At 40.5% G+C, this 20,658-nt stretch overlaps 1 protein-coding gene across 2 annotated transcripts in view; it reads right to left on the minus strand.

Annotated features, from left to right (window-relative positions):
- The window catches only part of PLPPR1 (phospholipid phosphatase related 1), a 344,485-nt gene that overhangs the window by 49,408 nt on the left and 274,419 nt on the right, over positions 1 to 20,658 (minus strand). For both annotated transcript variants that reach the window (XM_036737378.1, XM_036737379.1), the window contains one exon: positions 128 to 260. In XM_036737378.1, coding sequence (XP_036593273.1) covers positions 128 to 260 — 133 coding nt within the window. The remainder of the gene's footprint in view (positions 1 to 127; positions 261 to 20,658) is intronic.

The following is a 20,658-nucleotide window of genomic DNA, read 5'->3' on the forward strand; positions in this document are numbered from 1 at the left end:
CCATCTCAAAAATTTCAAGAGTTATTTTTATATTAAAGTAAAAGTTTTATAACTTAGTTTTCTTGTGTATTGCCTTTTGTATTTCCTTTTAAAGCAAAGAGTTAATTGTATATTTATTGAAACTTACCTATAAACCGGATGATCCTTCGGAGCAGTGGGCTCAGGTAACAGCACTCTCCAGTCAAAATCATTTTCTCCTGGGCAATCAAGGTTTCTCTGGTAGACTTTATGAAGTACATGGATAGCTCCCCAATAAAAATCTGAGAAAGAAAAGTTTGAGAAACTTCAAGGCACAGAACTGCACAGTAAGAGGCTAACAGTGTTATGAAACCCTTTGAGGAATCTCAAGCTTTTTTTTATCAAATGAGAAAGACAGAGTCCTCAGCAACAGTTCACTTTGAGCTGTTCAGGAGAACTAAGGAAAGAGTTCTTGGATAACATCAGCTGGTATCTCCATTGGGATGCTAAAATCTTTGGTGAAACAAACCTCACTAGAAGCACAAACCTTTCAAATATGCTGGGAGGGTGGGTGCGTGGTCTATGATATGGATGAACATTTTTATGCTTTCATTGTGAATGTGTGTGATGGTGTCAGTAGGGAGGGTTAAAGTGCAGAATAGTCTATGTGTCCATCTCTAGAATTCTGTCTACACAATGGCAAAACAACCACCTACTTTAATGGATAAATAGATAAACATAGGGTTAATAGTACTCAAAAACAGGGTTCTTAACTAGAGGTCCATGCACTTATTTTAAAATATATTGAAAATGATTTCAGTGTAATTGACTTCCTTTGTAATTCTCATGTGTTTTATGCATTTAAAAGCATTATTTTGGGAAGGGGTCTATAGCCTTCAGGGCAGCTACGTGGCACAGTGGCGCTAGGCTTAGAGTCAGGAAGACCTGAGTTCAAATGTGACTTCATATATTTACTAGCTGTGTGACTTTGAGCAAGTCACTAAACCCTGTCTGCCTTGGTTTTCTCATCTGTAAAATGATCTGGAGAAGGAATTGGCAAACCGTTCAAATATCTTTGCCAAAAAAATGCCAAATAAGGTCATGAAGAGTCAAGCATGAATGAACAGAACAATAACAAGAACCATAGGCTTCACCAGATTACCAATGGGGGACACAAAAAAGATTAAGAACTCCTGGTCTAGGATTTGAACAAACTGTGAACACTAGAACATTTGTTTATTCTTTTATATTCAATTCATAGTAGGCATTTAATAAGGCACAGTGGATAGAGGGCTGGGATTGGAGTCAGGAAGACCTGAGTTTAAATCTGACATTATATACTTAATTGCTATGTGACCTTGGGCAAGCCACTTAACTTTTGTTTGCCTTAGTTTCTTCAAGTGTAAAATAGAGATATCAGTAGTACTTACTTCCCAGGGTTGTAGTAAGGATCAAATAAGTTAATGTTTATGAATACGGGCACGGGCTAGGTACCACATAAATGTTAGCTATTATTATAAGTACATCTTAATTCATTTTTATCCTATTTGCTGTTAAGTCTCTTAAATAACCCTTCCTTCTCTGGTCATTCCTTCCTTCTCTCTATCTACTTTCTTTTTCAACCCTAAAAATCCCATTTTGGTTATAAAAGGGCCCTGAATCTTTTGGTTTATAGCATGAACAATGGATCAAGGTCAGGGGATAAGCAGAATGAAATGAAATTCCTCTCATATTCTATTTTATGTCTCACTGCTCAAGGCCTATTTTCATTTCAAAATCGGAATTGCTCATTTTCCAGAATGCTTATGTTATCATTTTGAACTTATGGTATCTGGCTACCAAGAGCATGTAGAAGTGGGGTAGGGCTCAGTGTTCCTAGAGTGCAAGTGCCCTGGAAGGAAATGAGAAATGATTCATCGGCTCAACTGGTCACACCTATTGAGCAACTGAGGCCAAAGAGACAGTTACCACAGTAGAGGGTGAGGAAGGAGAACAGGCACATGGCAAAGAGCAAATATTCATGCAGGCAGTTCTGTGGGAATCATATTCCTGTCAGCTTGTCCTGTTCTAGTTAGGTAGTTTGGTCCTACATCCACCATCTTAACTAGAACTGTTTCATTGCTAGGAATCTGACCGAATTCTATTTGCAACTTATTGAGACGGATTTTGATAAATAGTAACAATGGCTGAATGCATAGCAGGATATTTGTATGGTACCTTGTGCTCTGGATCTCCAATGTCTGAGTTCCCTTCTTCAAATGGCCTTTTGTGTGAATTTTTGTGGTGTCTCCTTTGGGCTTAACCCCTTTGGAAGTGATGTAAGAGACATATGTCCTGACCTTATGTTCTGAGCAGGGACCCGCAAGGCAGGGGATGGGGTGGGAGGGAAGGGACTATCTGCTTCTACTTGTTGATGGCAGGAAGAAAATGAGGAACTGGCTCTGAGGCTCTAAATTTTTATTATAAAAAGATGACAGTGGAGAAAAAATGCCCTCTCGGTTAGGTGGGTCTGACTGAAGTCTCCTCACAGCACTGAAAGAACGTGAGTCTTAATGGCTCCTTAAATAAAATATCTTGAGAACCTCATATACAAACTGTTCTATCTATCTATCTATCTATCTATCTATCTATCTATCTATCTATCTATCTATCTATCTGTCTATCCATCCATCCATTCGTCTCTCTGTCTGTCTATCTATCTATCTATCTATCTATCTATCTATCTATCTATCTATCTATCTATCTATCTATCTATCTATCTATCTATCTATCTACTTACCTACCTGTCTATCTATCTATCTATCTATCTATCTATCCATATATGCACATATGTAAACACATATTCTGAGGAATCCACAGGCTTCCCAGACTGCCAAAGGGGACTACTACACAAAAAAGGTTAAGAACCTCTACACTAAAAGTTACAAATTGTGACACTAGATGGTCGGTAATTCAGTAACTGTATGTATGTATGCACACAACATATTGGGGGAGAGGAGGGAGGGAGAAAGAGAAAGAGATAGAGAAAAGGAGTGAGAGAGAGAGACAGCGAGACAGAGAGAGAGGAGAGAGAGAGACAGAGACAGAGAGACAGAGAGAGGGAAAGGGAGAGAGAGGAGTTATTTAACCCCTTTATTTTGTAGATGGGGAAACTGAGGCTCAGAGAAGGGAAGTAAGTTGCCTAAGCATACACAACTAGTGAGCTGCAGAGCTGGAATTTGAACCTAAGTCTTCTAACTTCAAATCTAGGGCCCTTTCTTTTGCACCAGACCACCTTCAGTGTAAAACCACTCACATGGCGGATGAGTATGTAAAACATAACCGTTTTCCATAATCATATGGATGTACTCAGCACTAAACATAGACATACACCCAGCAGCTGGCACATAAGCGTGGCTAGTTTTACAGTTTTCAGTTTCTATGGTCATATGGCAAACAATTCTCTTTTAAAACACTTCAGGCTTCCCACTCCTAAGGAGTGAATTTCCCCCTGTATTTTAATGCTAGACATTGTCTGACACACCTTCCTCTCTGTTCAGGAGAATGTGGAGGTGAGCAGAAGTCTCGCAGCAGAAGTATATCAAGATTATGTGGGCTTAGAAAACCTGTGCCCCAATTAAAAATACCCACAAATGTTTCCTATTCACAGAACACAGAAGCACATGTGTGTGCCTGTATATGCTTATACAGGTATGCACATACACATTCACACAACACATGCGCGCACACACATGCACACACATGCATGTGCACATGCACACACGTGTGTGTTTGCGCACACACACATCCACATACACACACATGCACACACGTCTCTTGCACTGTTCAGCCCCTTCCTTGGACCTGCTCTGTTTCTGGTTTTCCTGACACTTGCTTTGTTTGTCCCTAAACTGTTCATTTATCTTTACCCGTGTGTCCCATTGCTTGCTTACTGCTGATTGCTTCACTGAGGTTTATTGACACCTTCTTTGCTTCTGGCCCTTTCTGAACTCTATGAGGGGAAACCTCTATTGTTCACTTCTAAGATGCAGAGGTCTGTCCTTTGTTTTTGACCCTTTTGGGGATACTAAATCAACTTTTTCCCTCCAACAAGCCATGGCTGTTGATCCCCCTTTGGTATCAGTCAGGCCCAGATGCATGGTTCTACAGCATGAAGGACCTTGGTCAATGCCATGGAAAGCTCATGGCTTGCCCCATGCTGCTGTCCATGGCCCTGAACAAAATTACCTTTGAAAAGAAGAAGAGTTCTGCCTTGTGTCCAGACCCTGCAATCACACGGTTTCCATGAAGGACTTGATTCTGCTTGGAGCAAGAAATTGGATGAGAAGGTATGCCTCTCATGCTGCCTGGCTTCCAATTCACACCATGTGCAGCCTTTGCTCAGTGTTCCAGATTTCTGATTGGTTTTGGCAGGGGCTGGATCCCTCCATCTGTGCTCCTGCCATGCACACGCAGTCCACACCCATCACAGAGCTCAGTGAGCTGTTGGGTGCGTGCGATTTTTCCATATGCCTGGCCCTGGCTGCCCCATACACTCTGCCCTGTCTGGCTGTTTCGCTGCCAGACATAGTATAACTCATAGCAAATGGAATTAGCCTTGGGTGAAAAAAATTGCTGAATCTGCACAGAGGATTTGGCAAACGAATGAACTGGAAAATGAATCCCATTTTCTCTTTTCATATCTGCTATCTGTGACTGCTGCTATCCCAAATTAGTTAGTCCATTGACCCTCTGTACTGCTTAAGTGACAAGAGCAACTGAAGATCCAATTTGTGGTACACCTCTCACATCACTGAGAAGCATGCTAACTTCTGGGATGTAGACACTTGAATGGCAAAAGGCTGCAATCTAAGCTAGCATGAAACGGCTTGGCCAGGTCCACAGAAGTCCTGTCTGTTAATGTTTCACAGGATACTTACCTTTTCAGCTTCTCTGTATAGTCTCCCTTACATGCACTCTGTGTTCCAATCAAACTAGACTCCTCATTGTCCCCTGATGACATATTTCCCATCCATTCCTCCATTCAAGCTGGCTACAATGTTGTCCTCCTCCCTGTCCCCATCTTTATCTGTTGAAATTTCAGAGCCCTGCAAAATCAAGCTTAGCTGTTGCTTCCTGCATGAAGTCTTTCCTATTTTTCCCACGTGGAAGAGCTCCCTCTTTCTCTTTCCATCAAGTTCTCAAATCACATCGTCACCAACATTCTTAAGCACTTCAAATCGACTATATTGCAGCTATCTGTGTACACATTTTATCTCCATTAGATTGTAAACACATCTTGAGGAAAGGGATTGTATTTTAGAGCTGTGCATTTTCTCTAGTGGCTAGCAAAGCATCTGGTATAAAATAGGACCTTTAATAAAGGTTTGTTGAATAAGTGAATGGCAGGAGGGAAAAGGAAGTGATATAAATCACAAAGCATTTTAGTAGATTCCTCGTAGTGCATGAAATATAAAGGTTACATGGGGAAGATGCTTGGAATAAGAAAAATTCAAATTATAACATTATAAAACATGGCACATACAATGTGACTGGACTTATAAACATATTGTAGAGGAGAAAGAGAGAGAGAGAGAGAGAGAGAGAGAGAGAGAGAGAGAGAGAGAGAGAGAGAGAGAGAGAGAAAGAGAGAGAGAAAGAAAGAAAGAGGGAGAAAGAGAGGGAGGAAGGAGGGAGAGAGAGAGAGAAGAGAGACAGAGAGAGAGAGAGAGAGAGAGAGAGAGAGAGAGAGAGAGAGAGAGAGAGAGAGAGAGAGAGAGAGAATATCATATTGTTTGTTGTTATATGAGCGATAATGGACATGAGCATTTTAGAATTCTGTATCCAGAAAAGCTTTTGCTATTTTCATAGAACAGAGGGATTGATGGAGTGAGAAATACACAATCTCCTTATTCTAGAATCTTTCAAGACCTGTTCCGTTTGAGGAAGAAGAAATCTAGGGAGATTTGCTTCAATCAAGGGGTATGAGCTAACTTTAAAATGAAAAGGAGTTTCTGATCATAAGTTAGATGAGAATTGAACTAAGAAATGCAAGGGGGATAGTGGAGGACAAAGTGATTAAAAAGTAGTTTAGAAGAAGAGAAACAGTGTTTCCTGTATAAGAGTTCTAAGAGGAGTTCAAAGGACACACTGACTTGATAACAGATTTGGCTTCTGAATCTTCTGGTGCACTATAGCTGAAGAAGCAGGCACTGACTGAGATACTATGTCTCTGTGAAGTTTAGCCAAGAAGAATCGATAGAACTTAGCGGACACTATCTGTGAACACTGACCTAGAAGAGTTATTGACCCCTGGGGAGATGGCTACTAACCCTGGCAATTCTAGGAGGTGGAGGATTTAATTGCAGATGACCCTAAAGATGGCATCTCAGCCAAGAACTATGACTGAGACACAGAAAGAAATGGAAAACAGGGTGATAGAGTGAGTTGATTTGTCCTCTGCAAGAAAACAGTAGATGTAGGCAACTAAAAGAGTTTGGTGAAAGAGATACGGTAATAGCTTTACAAGTGATTATCAGTATAGCTGGCTCTGATGGCCAACCAGATTGGAAGTCAATGCCATGGGGAGTAGAAAACCATGATTGGCAGAGATCAGTACATATATATTTCCCTTTGGTGAAGAGCATCTCTTAGAGGATAGAGCGTCTGGCACAGAGCAATACAATCATATTGGTAGAAGACATTGGCATCTTTGTAATATTAGAGGTATTAGTTGCCTCTCCACATGTGTACGCTGGCCACCTGTTCCCGAGGTATACATTTCTCACATGTGAATATCCCACATGTGAGTTTTAGGAAGTTACACTTTTCTTGCTGAGTATTTGTGTATTTATGAAAAATTTCTGGGGTGTACATGTTTGTGTGTGTGTGTGTGTATCCAGTAATTTTCTTTACTGCATTTAATTAAAATGCTTTTGTTGTGCATTGTTTGTCTCATTCTGATTAGTAAAGGTGAAGCATATAAGTAGGGGTTCTTGAACCATGGTTTAGAGAGGATTCTGACACACAAAATACCAAGAACCTGGAATAGCTAATGGAGTATCTAGATTGAGGGGGGTGAGTCAGCTCATGGCATTGAAATATTTAGAAATAGTATAGTATTATATTTATATAGACTACACAAATATTTGTTGTACCACTAGTATTTTATGATGACTATTTGTTACTTATTTCTTCACTATCCTGATTTCACAATGTTTCTTGAGGGTTATTGGCTTCATCACTGGATCTGCTCTCATCTACTTTCACAACTCATAGGAGAGTGGTGGGTTTGACTGTGTCAAATAAAAGACAGATACTATCTAGTGGGGTTTTATACTCCATTCAGATAAATAAGAAAGTCAAGGTCTTGAAAATTTCATTGAGTGGTTCTTCAATTAACTATCTGTACTCTTTGTCTTATCGAATTGGATCTTTCCAGCTTCTCTCAGTTTATTATTTTCATTGAGGAAACCAGAAGCTCTAGAACTATAAGTCACTTCCCAATTTCCTCCCTACTATCTATAGACAGGCACAGACTATCTCTACTCTTCCCCCTCCCCCATACTCACGTATGGTATAGTGGATAGACTGTTGGACTTGGAGTCTGGAGGACCTTGCTTTAATTCTTAACTTTGACAATTATCGCCTCTGCGACCATGAGTAAGTCACTTAACCTCTCTGTGCCATCATTTCCTCATCTATGAATGAGGTGGTTGGTTTAGATGGCCCCTGAGATCCCAATCTTTATGTAAGGCAACATCAACATGTTCTCAATGTAACAGCAGGTGTTGCCTCTAACATCCATGTGGTTGGAATGATTAATGGGCTGGCGATAAGTACAATTCCGCTCAACATTCTTAGTCTCTTGCAGTGACCAAGTACTCAATTGCGCTCTATGGAAGAGTCCTGAACCTTGCTTCAGATTTAGTTAGTGGCCCAAGTGGCTTCAAGAACACTATTAACTTTGTTGTCAGTAGTAATGTTTTTCAAATCAATTAATCCAACCTATTTATGGGGATTAACAAACTTTAGCCTAAAGTCTGACTTTATGCCATGCTGCCCAGAAACTTATTCATCAGATCTGTAATAATAGTTCATGTTTACAAGGTGCTTTACATATATTATCCCGTTAGATCCTTACTGCTATCTTGGGATGAAGGTTCTATTAGTATCTTCATTTTACTTCTGGGGAAACTGAGTCTAAGACCTGCTGTTGGTGCCATAGGTTTCTTAGGCAGAATTTGAACCCAAGTCTTTCTAACTGCAAGTTCAGAACTCTATACACAATGATCTATTTTATATATAGCCTTATTCTTATTCTGCTTTGATGCTGACCTATACTATGTTAGCATGATTAACTGTTTTTAAAAGTATTTGGGGACCATCGAGATAAAATATAAAATGTCCTAGATAGATAAGGTACTAATTTTTCTTGGTCTAACTGGTTTCATTATGCTCTTTAGAAGGTTGTGTTAAATTTTACGCGGCATTTTTATTCTGGTCCAGCTCTAGGGAGTCGTATTCATTACATCCTTGAAGCCAGAGCTTGGTAAATCTCAGAAACATTATTACAGCCCTGTAGGGTATAATGTGAGAAACTAAAATTGCTAGCTTTTTATCTCAACACTTTTCTCTGTTTCTGAACACAAGCAAATTCAGGGGACATGAGTGAGTCATGGAAAAGGAAAGAGGAGGAAGAAAGTACAAACATCTCACAAAAGGGCATTTAGCTCTTATACACTGGCTCTTCAGGAGGAAGTTCATTGAAAGAAATAAAGGGAACCCTGTTTAGGGATCCACAGAAGGAGAAAAGTGTGTTAACATTAACATATTTACCAGCTTTCAATGAACTCCCTGGGGAAGAAATCAGTGTGTGGAAAAACTCAGTACTCAGCAGCCAAGTGTCTTCCTAGTCTAAGCAAGAGTCCTTTGTGAAAACCTGATGAGGGGACTTTCTACCTAGATATTGGCTTCAATGATTAGGGAGAATAGGTATCCCTTTATTTCTCAGAGACCAGATGATTGCTATAAAAGCCAACCAGGGGAATCAAAGTGATAAAGCTGGAAATCTCTAGGAACGAAGTAAGGAATATGAAATGATCAGGATGTCAGCTTAGAAAAAGCTTGAAGAGCTTTCCGGTGATGACTTGCATCTATGTAGTACTTTATTAAGTGAACACAGAGACCCAATGAACCCTCGGCCTTAACAAAGCACAAAGATATCAGAAGATACCATAAAGTTGATGCAAGTGTAAACCACTAACCTACAATGTGGTGAGATTACTACATCAGCATCTGGCACAAGTAGTTTTGATTCTGGAGGGAGTGGAAAACTTTAAGCAATATGGATTTTGGTCTTTTGGATCCAGTGTTGAAGTAGCTTGGAAGGATCGGGATGATAAGAGCATCTGGGAAGTACCATGGCTCTGATTTCAAAGTGGGAGCCAAAGGGAAAGCTGTATTTGGAGTCATAATATGGTGTGTATGTATGGTTATATAGGCACACACACATACATGTAGGTGTGTGCACTTCCATTTGTGTGTGTGTGTATGTGTGTGTACATGCACACACACATATCAGATACAGGAAAGCAGAAACAGCTTATGTTTGTATTAGAGTAGAGAATTTGGGAGCTCCCTCCACCAAAACAGATATCAACCAATCTACGATCAAGCAAATAAGTAGTAGGGAACAAAGGTTTAAGTGACTCATGTAGGATTACAGAGCTAGTTAAGCGTCAGGAGCGGGGTTCAAATTCTGGCTCCCAGCACACCTCTCTCCACTATAGCAGGCTGATTTAAGCAACAAGGCAGGTTAACCATTGGCACTGGGGCTTCCAAAACTCAGTTCAGATAGGGAACTCCCCAAGGAGGGGGAGCTTCTCCAGGACAGCGAGGGGGCACAGTGAATAGAATCCTGGGCCTAGAGTCAGGAAGACTCAAGTTCAAATCTAGCCTCAGACGTTTACTAGATTGTAACCATGGGTAAGTTGCTTAACCTCTATTTGCTTCAGTTTCTTCATCTGTAAAATGGAGATAATAATAGTAGCCGCCTCTCAGGGTTGTTGTGAGGATTAAATGATAGAGTCATTGTCGAGTACTTAGCACAGTGCCTAGCATATAGCTGTTGCTGTTCGGTGGTTTAACTTGTGTCTGACTCTTCGTGAACCCATTTGGGGTTTCCTTGGCAAAGATACTGAAGTGATTCGCCATTTCCTTCTCCAGTTCATCTTACAGATGAGGAAACTGAGGCAAACAGGGTTAAGTGACTTGCCCAGGGCCACCCAGCTAGTGAATATCTGAGGCCAGATTTGAACTCAGGAAGAGCTCCTAACTTCAGGCCTGGCATTCTATCCATCGTGCCACTTAGCTGCCTATTAGCACATAGTAGGTACCATATAAATTATTTATTTATATTATTATTATTATTAAGGAAGTGTAACTACTAGAAGGCAAACAACAGCAAAAGTAAGTTACAAATGTGTCTGACTGATTTTTAGAGGATTCCCATCTCAGGATAACCTATAGCTAAAGATTAGGGAGTTGCCTGAAGTGTATGACATTAAGTGACTTACTTAGCATCATAGTATCAGAAGAAAATATAAAATATATACATACAAATTACCTTTTCCAGTCCTTAATCTCAGTGCCTGCCCTCTGAGGTTATCTCCAATTTATCCCAAATATATCTTGTTTGCATGTTATATCCCCTATTAGACTATGAGCTCCTTGAGAGCAGAGGCAGTTTTTGCCTTTCTTTATAGCCCCAGAACTTAGCATAGTGCCAGGCACACAGTAGGCACTTAATAAATAAGTGCTCGTTGATTTGACTTAATATTTGAAATATATACACACACATACACACACATATACACACACACACACACACACAAAGAAACATTATATATCATATATTTAAAGTTGGCAGAGACCTGAAAATCCATCTAGTCCCTCTCTCTGTCTCCCTTGCCCCCATTTTACAGATGAGGACCAGAGAGGTAGTGACTTGTCCAAGGTGACACAAGCAGTATTTAGCAGATCCACAATTCAAACCTAGGTTGTTTGACTCCGAATCTGCTGTCCTTTCCACTGTGCCACAATATTTGGCAAATGAGTCCTAATGAATTGCCTGAGACGCATGAGGTCTGAACAGCCTAGACTAAGAGCTGGAATAGATTGTAGAAGCCATCTGGCCCAACTGCCTAATTTTATGGCTCTGGAAATCAAGGCCCAGAGAGGTTAAGTGATTGGCCCAAGATAACACAGCTAGTAAGCATCCAAGGAAAACTCTATTTCTGGTGGTGGGAAGCTTTGATAAACCTCCTGGCTACATTTCAGCCATACTTCGGTTGTATTTTGTCTTCTCATAGACACTTCTTTCTCAGCTGCTTAAAGAGAATGTTCTAGTTTCTAGATCTGTGAGTATGGTTAGCAAAGGTGTCTGTCTGAATTGAGTTCAGGGAGTATGAGGTCAATGGCTAACCTGTTCAATTTCCTGGTTGGGTAGAGGTTTTAAAACATAATCAAATAATGTAATTATGAATATGCCTACAGAAATGTATTAGATTCATACAGAAAAACATGATTTCTCAGAGCTTTCAGATGGCAGGGTAAAGAAAGAAGGGATCCTCTCTTCTTTTGTTTCTGACCAGTGCTTTAAAAGGCAACATTGAAATAAGAGTGAACAGAATGCTTATATTTCTGTACTACAAAGCCACCATACCTTTGAATCAAAATTTCCTATGGAACAACTCACTGCATTGAAAGCTGGAAAAAAGCAGAGAGATGGAAGGGGGGAGAGGAAGGAAGAAAGGGGATGATACCAAAAGGACCACTCTCCCCTTCCCCCTCATATCTGTTATGTTTTGCAATAAAAGGTACCATTGTCCCTTTCCCTGGGCTCACAGAACATCATACAGTACACTGATTAAGAGCTACTTTTTTAAAGTCAAATATGAAACTGAAAAGTATAAGCTCATGAAAATGTCAAATATTGAACATTCAAATGTCAGCAGTTTCTTTGAGAGGAAAAGGTGGTCAACCTCTGCTTAATTACAAATTCCTATTTCATTCACAACTTTTCTCCCCCAATTTTCTGCAGAGAAGATGATAATGTACTGACATGATGTCAAAGCTAAAAATTTTATGTGGAAAGATGAAAGGCTATAACTAATTATTACTGGAACATTTGGAGAAAAATTCATTTAATTTATTTTCTGAGGTTCATACTGAAACCTTCCAGTAATTTAATTTCAGAGACAGTTTCTAAGGTTCTCCTGATTACTAAATACTAGGGCACTATAACCTCTGATAAAGGAAAACCAAGACACCGATCTTGTAATAGTCTCTATTTTCCTGTCCCTTTGTATTCTTTGTGATTAAGACCTCAGGCCAGTTGGTGTAGAGCCTAACACACAAGACTTCGCCAGAGTCAACAAGTTAGAGAGAGATACAGCTTAGAGTGGCTAAATATACAGATAGGAACTGGACCTGTGATTTTACTGGTATAGGGGACTCCCACATGAGGAAACACCCTCTATCAATGCAGGTTGGCACCTCTGCAACTTACAGCTTTGAGAGTTGTTTAGAGCACTGCGGAGTTCAATAACTTAACCAGGGTTACACAGAGGTGTCAGATAGAAATACACAGTGGACAAATAGGGACACATAGGCCAAGTCACCCAGGTAGCCAAACTACCCAGAACACCACTGCTTTGTCAAAAAGAGGTCTCATCTAACTTTTTTTGCCCTCCCTAATGTCAACACAACTTGTTTCATGGTATAAGGTTCAAATTAGGGAACATTAGTCCAATAATTCTGGTTCTTCCTATTTTTAACTGCTATCTACTGGGAGCCACAGAGTGAGAGGGTGATGCCCTGATTGTGGTTATTTCCTTGTCTCCCTAATTTTGGTAACAAGCCTGAGGAAGCAGAAAAATATAGGCTAGCCCAGCAAATGTACAGAATTTAGAGAGCAAAGGGGAACAAATCTCAGGCAAAAGCATTCACATAAGCCAAAGGGAACCAGGGAAATGAGAAAGGCTTAGGTCCCTGTTGTTGTAAGCCCAGAAAAATATGGCATCACAGATTTAGAGCTGAAAGGGACTTTAGAGAGCATGTAACCCAAACCCCTCATTTGATAGGTTAGGTGACTGAGGCCCCCAGAAGTTAAATGAAACCTTAAGCTGGAACTTCTTTCAGAGTCCCCTTGGAACATTCAGCTATCCATGCAGCCTTCTCCCCTTGGAATATTCCTCTGGTAGGCTGGCCCTCTCCTCTTACTGATGAACATCTCCAGCAGTCTCCATTTTGTGGAAGGGCCCAGGCCAGCTAAACTCCATTCCTTTTCCAGCTTTGCTCTCAGCTTTTTGGACTTCATAACCGTGCCCCCCACTTTGGGAAAATTCATCTCATCCCTGTTCCACTCCTCCCCCCTTTTTAGCTCCCTTTTGTGTGCCGCATTCCCTCGTTAGAATGTAAACATTTTGAGTGTAGGGACTGTCTTTCTTTTTGCTTGCATTTGTGCCCTCAGTAGTTAGTATAGTGTCTGGCACATATTGCTGTTCAGTCATTTCAGTAGTGTCCAGTTCTTCATGACCCCATTTTGGGGTTTTCTTGGCAGAGATACTGGAGTGGTTTGCCATTTCCTTCTCTAGCTCATTTTTCAGATGAGGAAGCTAAGGCAAACAGGGTTAAGTGACTTGCCCAGGGTCACACAGCTAGTAAATGTCTGAGGCCAGATTTGAACTCAGGGAGACTCATCTCCCTGACTCCAGGCTGGGCCACCTAGCTGTTGTCTGGCACACAGTAAGCACTAAATAAACATTTGTTGCTTTTCCTTAAATAACTTGCACAAAGTCACACAGGTATTAACTGAGTTGGGATTCAAATCTAGGTTCATGACTTTGAAGCCAAGACACTTTCCACTACAGCATGGATGTTCGTTCCATGTATCACTTCTCCATCATGTTGTAGAGAAAAGTGTCTTCCCTGCTTTTTATTTTTAAATTTAACTTCCAATATAACTAGTTTTCTTTGTAATCCTATATATTTTGTTCTATACGTTTAAAAACATTACTCTAGATTTTTGCCAGTAAAAACGGATGGGAAAAAAGAGGGAAGGGACTCTTCACATGCTAGTCCAAACTGCGGCAATCTGTTGGACACCTAGTTATCTACACTGGCAATATCTTACTAGTAGACTACCCTTACAGGTACTATGTCTTTTTTAAACTTTTATCTTCCACAGTGCCTAGCATAGCACTCACCATTTATTAGGTTGTGATAGGTCATAGAGGTGTATTGAATGAAATATTTGTTGAATAGAAGGATGTATCAGTTTAATATTTAAATTATTGGGGATTCAAAATAGGTAAACCGATCCTTAGGTCTGGTCTTTCTATGGGAATCACTTCTACTCCCAAAATACTCATATTCCCTCCTCCTACCTTCCATGCCGAATCTGCTAAGATTCTTAATTCACATTTAGGTATAAATGATTTATTTTTGTCCAAATTTCCACCACCAATGCATATCAGTGACTCTCCTGCAATACAATCTAAGAGAGTTAGCTGAGATTATTGAGAGGGTAAGAGATTGTCCAGGATCGCACAGTTATTATGTGTTTAACCCAGAACTTCCAGGGCATTTCTGTTCCCACAACTTCACTCAGCTATAATGAAAAATGATTGATAGCATCTTAAAATATTACACTTCCCAGGGGGATTTGTAATTCAACAGGGGTCATAGGTTTAAACTAATGGAATGGAGTTTGGACAGTGGGATTTTAGACAGCAGGTGGGAGAATGAGGAGGACTTTATTGGTGATAATGGGAAATCAGAGCCTTCTTACTGACTTCAAAATCACATCATGTAGACCATCACCTGCTCTTTCTAGTCAGGCCTCTGGGATCTGTTTGGCACAATATAACATTAACAGTGATAATAATAGCTCAGATTTCTAGAACTCTTTCAGATTTACAAAACTCTTTCCAACTGCCCCATAGCTATTTCTAATAAATTTCTATTGTACACTAAAGGGCCTTCTTTATAGTGTGGCTTTGCCATTTTGGGATATGGTGGTGACAGAGGGTAGGTAGGTGGGGCTTAGTGGGCATAGTACCAAGAAAGCTAGAATTTGAGGGAAATCAATTAACTAAACCAATGCCTGTACTTTTAATATCGGCAATAATCAATAATGCATATTTGTTAGGAGGTGCCTAATTTCAGCATTATTCATTGACCTGCATCTTTACTTTCTAGGTATCTAGAACAAGGAGAGCAATAATTCACCTCCCCACTTCCTTCCTTTCTCTCCTCCTCCCAGATGGCATTGATAGACTTATAGTGCTGGGCCTCAATCTAAGAATGGTGGGTATTTCTCTGTCTGTCTCTCTGCTTTCTCTATTTTGCTTTTTCTTTCTCTTTGTCTCCCTATGTCTTTTTCCCTGTCCCTGTCTCTCTGTCCCTAGCCATGTCTTTCCCTCTCCCTCTCTGTTAGGTCTGTGACTCAGCTACATCTCCGCTTTTCCCCCCTCCACTGCTTTTCAACTGTGGGTTTGGTGTCTTGAGTTGGAAGGCTGCATGACCTTGTGTCAAAAAAGCCCTATATGAGAGACTCATTTGTAATCTACTTCCATTATCTTTAAAGGGATGATCTTTATATTTAATGTTAATAATTGCAGTCTCAATTTATAGATCTAACATGTTTGCTTTAAGATAGAAATTTCTCAGACAGTCCAAGTGCTTATGATGCCTCATTATATACTTCTCTCTTTCTTCTGAGGTTTGATAGATATTCAACCCACTACAATGCTCTCTTTGTTGCATGTTCAAGATCCTGAAAATCACAGGCTTGAGTAGTGTTGTTAATATACTGCAATCAAGTAAAGTGACCGTTTGGACTTTTCTTGTACCAGAAACCAACACAGTCACTTTGAGGAGGTAGATTATCATAAGGCTCTCCTCTTTTCCCTCTATTTTGCTTGGGTATGTGATTTCATCTTTGTAAATGACTCCTGATGTGGGAACTTCCTTCACTGATGCAGACTAGCAACACTTTCATAATATACAGAATGATTGACGGGCACTGAGATATTAAGTCCATAACTTGTCCACAGTCAGACAGCTCATATTGTCAGATGCAGTATGGGAAACCAGGCCTTCATGACTCCAAGGCCAGTGCTTAGTCCTGTCTTACATGCAACATTTCAAGTACTCTCATTAAAGTACATAATAAACTAATAGCTTATTTTTATATTGTTTTCTAGAGGACAGCACTAGATTTGGAGGACCTTGCTCTGATTCATACTCTCTGTGTGACCTGGAGTAACTAGATGACCTCTTCTATTCCTTTCAGCCCTAGCTCTCCAATCTTATGAATCCTTTGAAGTAGGTAGTACATTTTTATTTATCTTTTTATAGTTATTTTATTTTTTTGGAGGGGGGAAGGCAAGGCAATCAGGGTTAAGTGACTTGACCAAGGTCGCACAGCTAGTCAGTGTGTCAAGTGTCTGAGGTCACATTTGAACTCAGGTCCTCCTGACTCCAGGGCCAGTGCTCTACTCACTGAGCCACCTACCTGCCCCTAAAGTAGGTAGTATAAACATCATTAGCCCTATTTTTCAGATAAAAAATTGAGGCACGGAGAGACGTAGTAGTGTGTTCAAGGTCACACAGCTAGTGAGTGTCTAAGCTGGGACTTGAACCAAGTTCTGAACCCAAGTTCAAACTAATTTCTATTAGGCCATGCCTCTCCCCAGCATAGCTCAGACACCAGCCTAGGAGGAATCCTTAAAGCAGGAAAAAACCTGTAACCATTTTAGTGGGATAAAGAAGGAGCTAAGGTACCGGAGTAAATGCAGGAAACTCTAGTTCTCTCAGATTATTTTCACTACAAACACTAATGATACTTATAGGTCTTTCTAAGAAATGAGTGAAATTTGTAGACAATGCAGGGCAAATTATGGGAACACCATTACCCACAATAGAAAATGTAATGACTTTTGACAGACTGAAAACACAGGTGTGGAAGATGAGAACAAAGAACTTTAACGGTGTAGGTAGGTTGTCATACAAAATCTGGACAAGGTAGGCCATAGTGAGTATCAGCAGACTTCTTTGTTCTTCTGACATTTTACATTTATAGATTTAGAGGTAGAAGATTTTAGAAATTACCTGGCCACCTGCTTCTTTGTAGCAATGAAGAAACTGGGGTCCATAGGAGTTAAGTGAATTAATTGCCCAAGGTCCCATAAATAAGGAATGACTGTGGTAGGATTTGAACACAGGTGCTTTGCTTCTAAATGCATTGCAGACTTCACTGTTCCATTGCTAATCAGTACTCAAGCTTCATTGAGAGCTTGTTATGTGCTCAGCACCGAGCTTTCAGCCTCTCACAGTTCTGTGTCACCTTCAAGGTAGCAGAGCCCCAGGGTCAGGATTCCCACAATTCCCTCAGCCTGGCCCTTTCTTATCAGAATGTATTTTCTTGCTTTGTTTAGGAAATTCTGGACTTAGGTGTGCACATATACATTCATGCAAATAAACTGACAGTGATTTTTATTCTTTACCATTGGGAGTCAAAAGTCCTGTTGTTCTCCACATTTATTGCCTCTGCTTTTTGCTAGGAATGCCAATAAACAGGTTTATAGCCAATTTCTCATGCCATGTGGTGCTGGCACTACGATAAAATAAGGGTAACAGTTTCTCAGGAACATAAATCCTTCCCAAATTGATTCATTACTCTCTGCCTCTGACTCCAGGGACAAGTGTAGGCAGCCTGCCCAGGAAGCCTAAGGCAGCCTGTTAGTTCAGTCTTAAGGGTTAATCAGGATACATACTGCAAATGCCCTTGTCCTACAGTTCAAAGACTTTTAGTCAAACAATTCTGGAGATAGGCTTGAGAACCTACACCAGGAATAAACCTGTGGGCTATGGTTTTTATTAAAGAGGTAGAGGAGCATGGGTACGACCACTGCTTCCTGTTTGCTCCATATGGCCTCGCTGTGACTGGATAGTAATCGTATCTGATGGTGAAATGAAAAAAGAGAAGTTTAAGATGAAATCCAGATACTTGGAGGAGGTATTTCTTTTATGGATCTCTTCATATGCTCCTGGATGACACGGAAGTTTATGGGGGCATCAGGCACATATGCAGCAGTGTAGGGAGTAATTTTTTTTCTGGAGTTAAACTGTATCAGGTAATTGAGAACATAAAGACCAAAATTTCTTCCTTTTCTTTCCTACTTCTATGATTTTGCTCATGCCATGCCTATACCTGGAATGCTTGCCATCCTTCCTCCACCCCACTCACCTCTGCCTGCAAATACAACATTCAACACTACCTCCTCCTAGTTGAAAGTGTTCCTTTTTCCCTTAGATCTGACATACATGGTTTATATTTCTTGTATGTACTAATCATAATACTCTTTGTAATATAGTTCTATTTGTATTCATTGCATTCTTCTTGCTGACTGAAGGCTCTGAGAAAGGCTGGGGATGTATCTTGCTCATAGGAGAGCCTTAGTAAATGTGTAGTAGTGGTGGTGGTGGTGGTGGTAGTGATAGTGGTAGTTACAGTACTAGCAGCAGTCGTGGTAATGGTGGTGGTGGTGGTGGTAGTGATAGTGGTAGTAGTAGGGGTCGTTGTAATACTAGTAGCAGTAACAGTAGTAGTGGTGGTGATTATAGTATTAGTAGTGAGAGGAACAGTAGTGGCAATTGTATTATTGCTATAGCTGGCATCGGACCAGTTTGACGACAGTATTCCATATAAGCCTCACACCAACCCTAGGAGGAAGGTCTCACAGTTATTATTATTCTGATTACACCAATAAAGTAAGATGACAGAGGCTCAGAGAGGTTATGTGACCTCTCCACAGTCAGTATTACAGGCAATATTTGAATCAAGATTTTCCTTAAAATAAGTCCAGCACTCAGTCTACCATGTCACTTCTCTTAAGCACTAAACTTGGTCTGTTTGTTCCCAAGCGGTAGAACTAGCAGCAATGAGTGGGAGTTGCAAATTTGGTCTTGATGAATTTCCCTACAATCACAGCTGTCCCTTAGAGGAATGGGTCTTCTGAGGAGAGAGTTCTTCCTCATTGGAGGTCTTTGAGCAGGGGCTGGATGCCCACTTTGGGGGGTGTTCTGGGGGAATTCTTCATGTGTAGATGGGACTACATGACTGCTAAAGTCTTATCAAGCTCTGAGATGCTGTGATTTTGTGATTCTGTAAGCCTGTTATTGAATTAAATTATATGTTGGGTTATCGTCTTGAGAATATTATTGAATCATCAGCATAATTTAATTCTTTTGCTACTGTTGCTGTTCAGTCATGTCTGACTCTTCATGACCCCATTTAGGGTATTCTTGGCAAACATACTGGAGTGGTTTGCCATTTCCTTCTCCAGCTCATTTTCCAGATGAGGAAACTGAAGCAAACAGGGTTAAGTGACTTGCTCAGGGTCACACAGCCAGTAAGTATATGAGGGCAGATTTGAACTCAGGTCTTCCTGACTCCAGGTCCAGCACTTTACTCATGTACCACCTATCTGCCCCTAATTTAATTTAATTTAATTTTAATCTCATTAATTCCTGCCTCTTTTATATTCTGGAGGCCACATGAGAAAGAACAAGAAAGATCAGGAAGAAAGGGACAGTGAGGTTTGGACAACACAGCTGAAATATGAATATATTGGCAGTGGTTGAAGTCATGGTTGGTTTCCTCAAGTTCTGAAGTCATGGTTGAAGAACATTGCAACTTGAAAAAAAGGGAAATTTGGTCTTCTAGAGTCATCGGCCTGGAAAATTATTCCATATGCTCCCAGAGAATCATCGAACGCAAGAGCTGATAGAGGAATTTAAGAGTCATTCTAGTCCACTGCCTTGACTTTTGGGATGGGGACTGGATGTGGGCTTTTGCTGGCAAAGGGGAATCCTTAGTAAGGAAGCTTCCCTGCCCCCTGCAATTTGCTGAGAGATTAAGTGACATACAAGATTCACACAGCAGCATCAGAGGCGAGATTAGAAAACTGAGATCCCAAGAGGCTCAAAATCACGTAGCTGTTTAGTGGCAAGTGGTGCCAGAACTTCAGACTTGACCAAGGACTTTCCTATAGTCACCTAGCTTGTTCTGTTTCATACTCTAGTTATTTGTGTATTTGTCACGTCATCCCTATGATATTGGAAGCTCCCCAAAGGTGGGGAACATCTCCCTCTGCCCTTCATCCCCCAAGTCCAAGACTTTTTTACATGAATGTGATTTTGACCACTGATCCATGTCCTAATGGAAGTGGGATCAGATGGTTATGTTTCTATATCTTTTTACACAGTGATATAACTAGGTGGAACAGTAGATAGAATGCCAGACCTGGAGTCAGGAAGATCTGAGTTCAAATTTGGCCTCAGACACTTACTAGTTGTGTGATCATGAGCGAGTCACTGAACCTCTGTTTGCCTCAGTTTCCTTGTCTGTAAAATGACCTGGAGAAGAAAATAGCAACCACTCTAGTATCTCTGCCAAGAAAACCTCAAATAGGGTCACAAAGAGTCAGACACAACTGAAAACAAACAAACAGCGGCGACAATAATAAATAGCGAAATAAACACAAGAGTCAGGAAGCCTGGTTTCAAGTTCCAGCTTTGCCAATTATTAGTTATGTGACCCTAGGCAAGTCAAAGAACTTCTCCGGGCCTTGGTTTTCTCATTTATAAAAT

The sequence above is a fragment of the Trichosurus vulpecula genome, chromosome 9, assembly GCF_011100635.1.
Source record: "Trichosurus vulpecula isolate mTriVul1 chromosome 9, mTriVul1.pri, whole genome shotgun sequence".
In the NCBI taxonomy this organism is placed as follows: Eukaryota; Metazoa; Chordata; class Mammalia; order Diprotodontia; family Phalangeridae; genus Trichosurus; species Trichosurus vulpecula.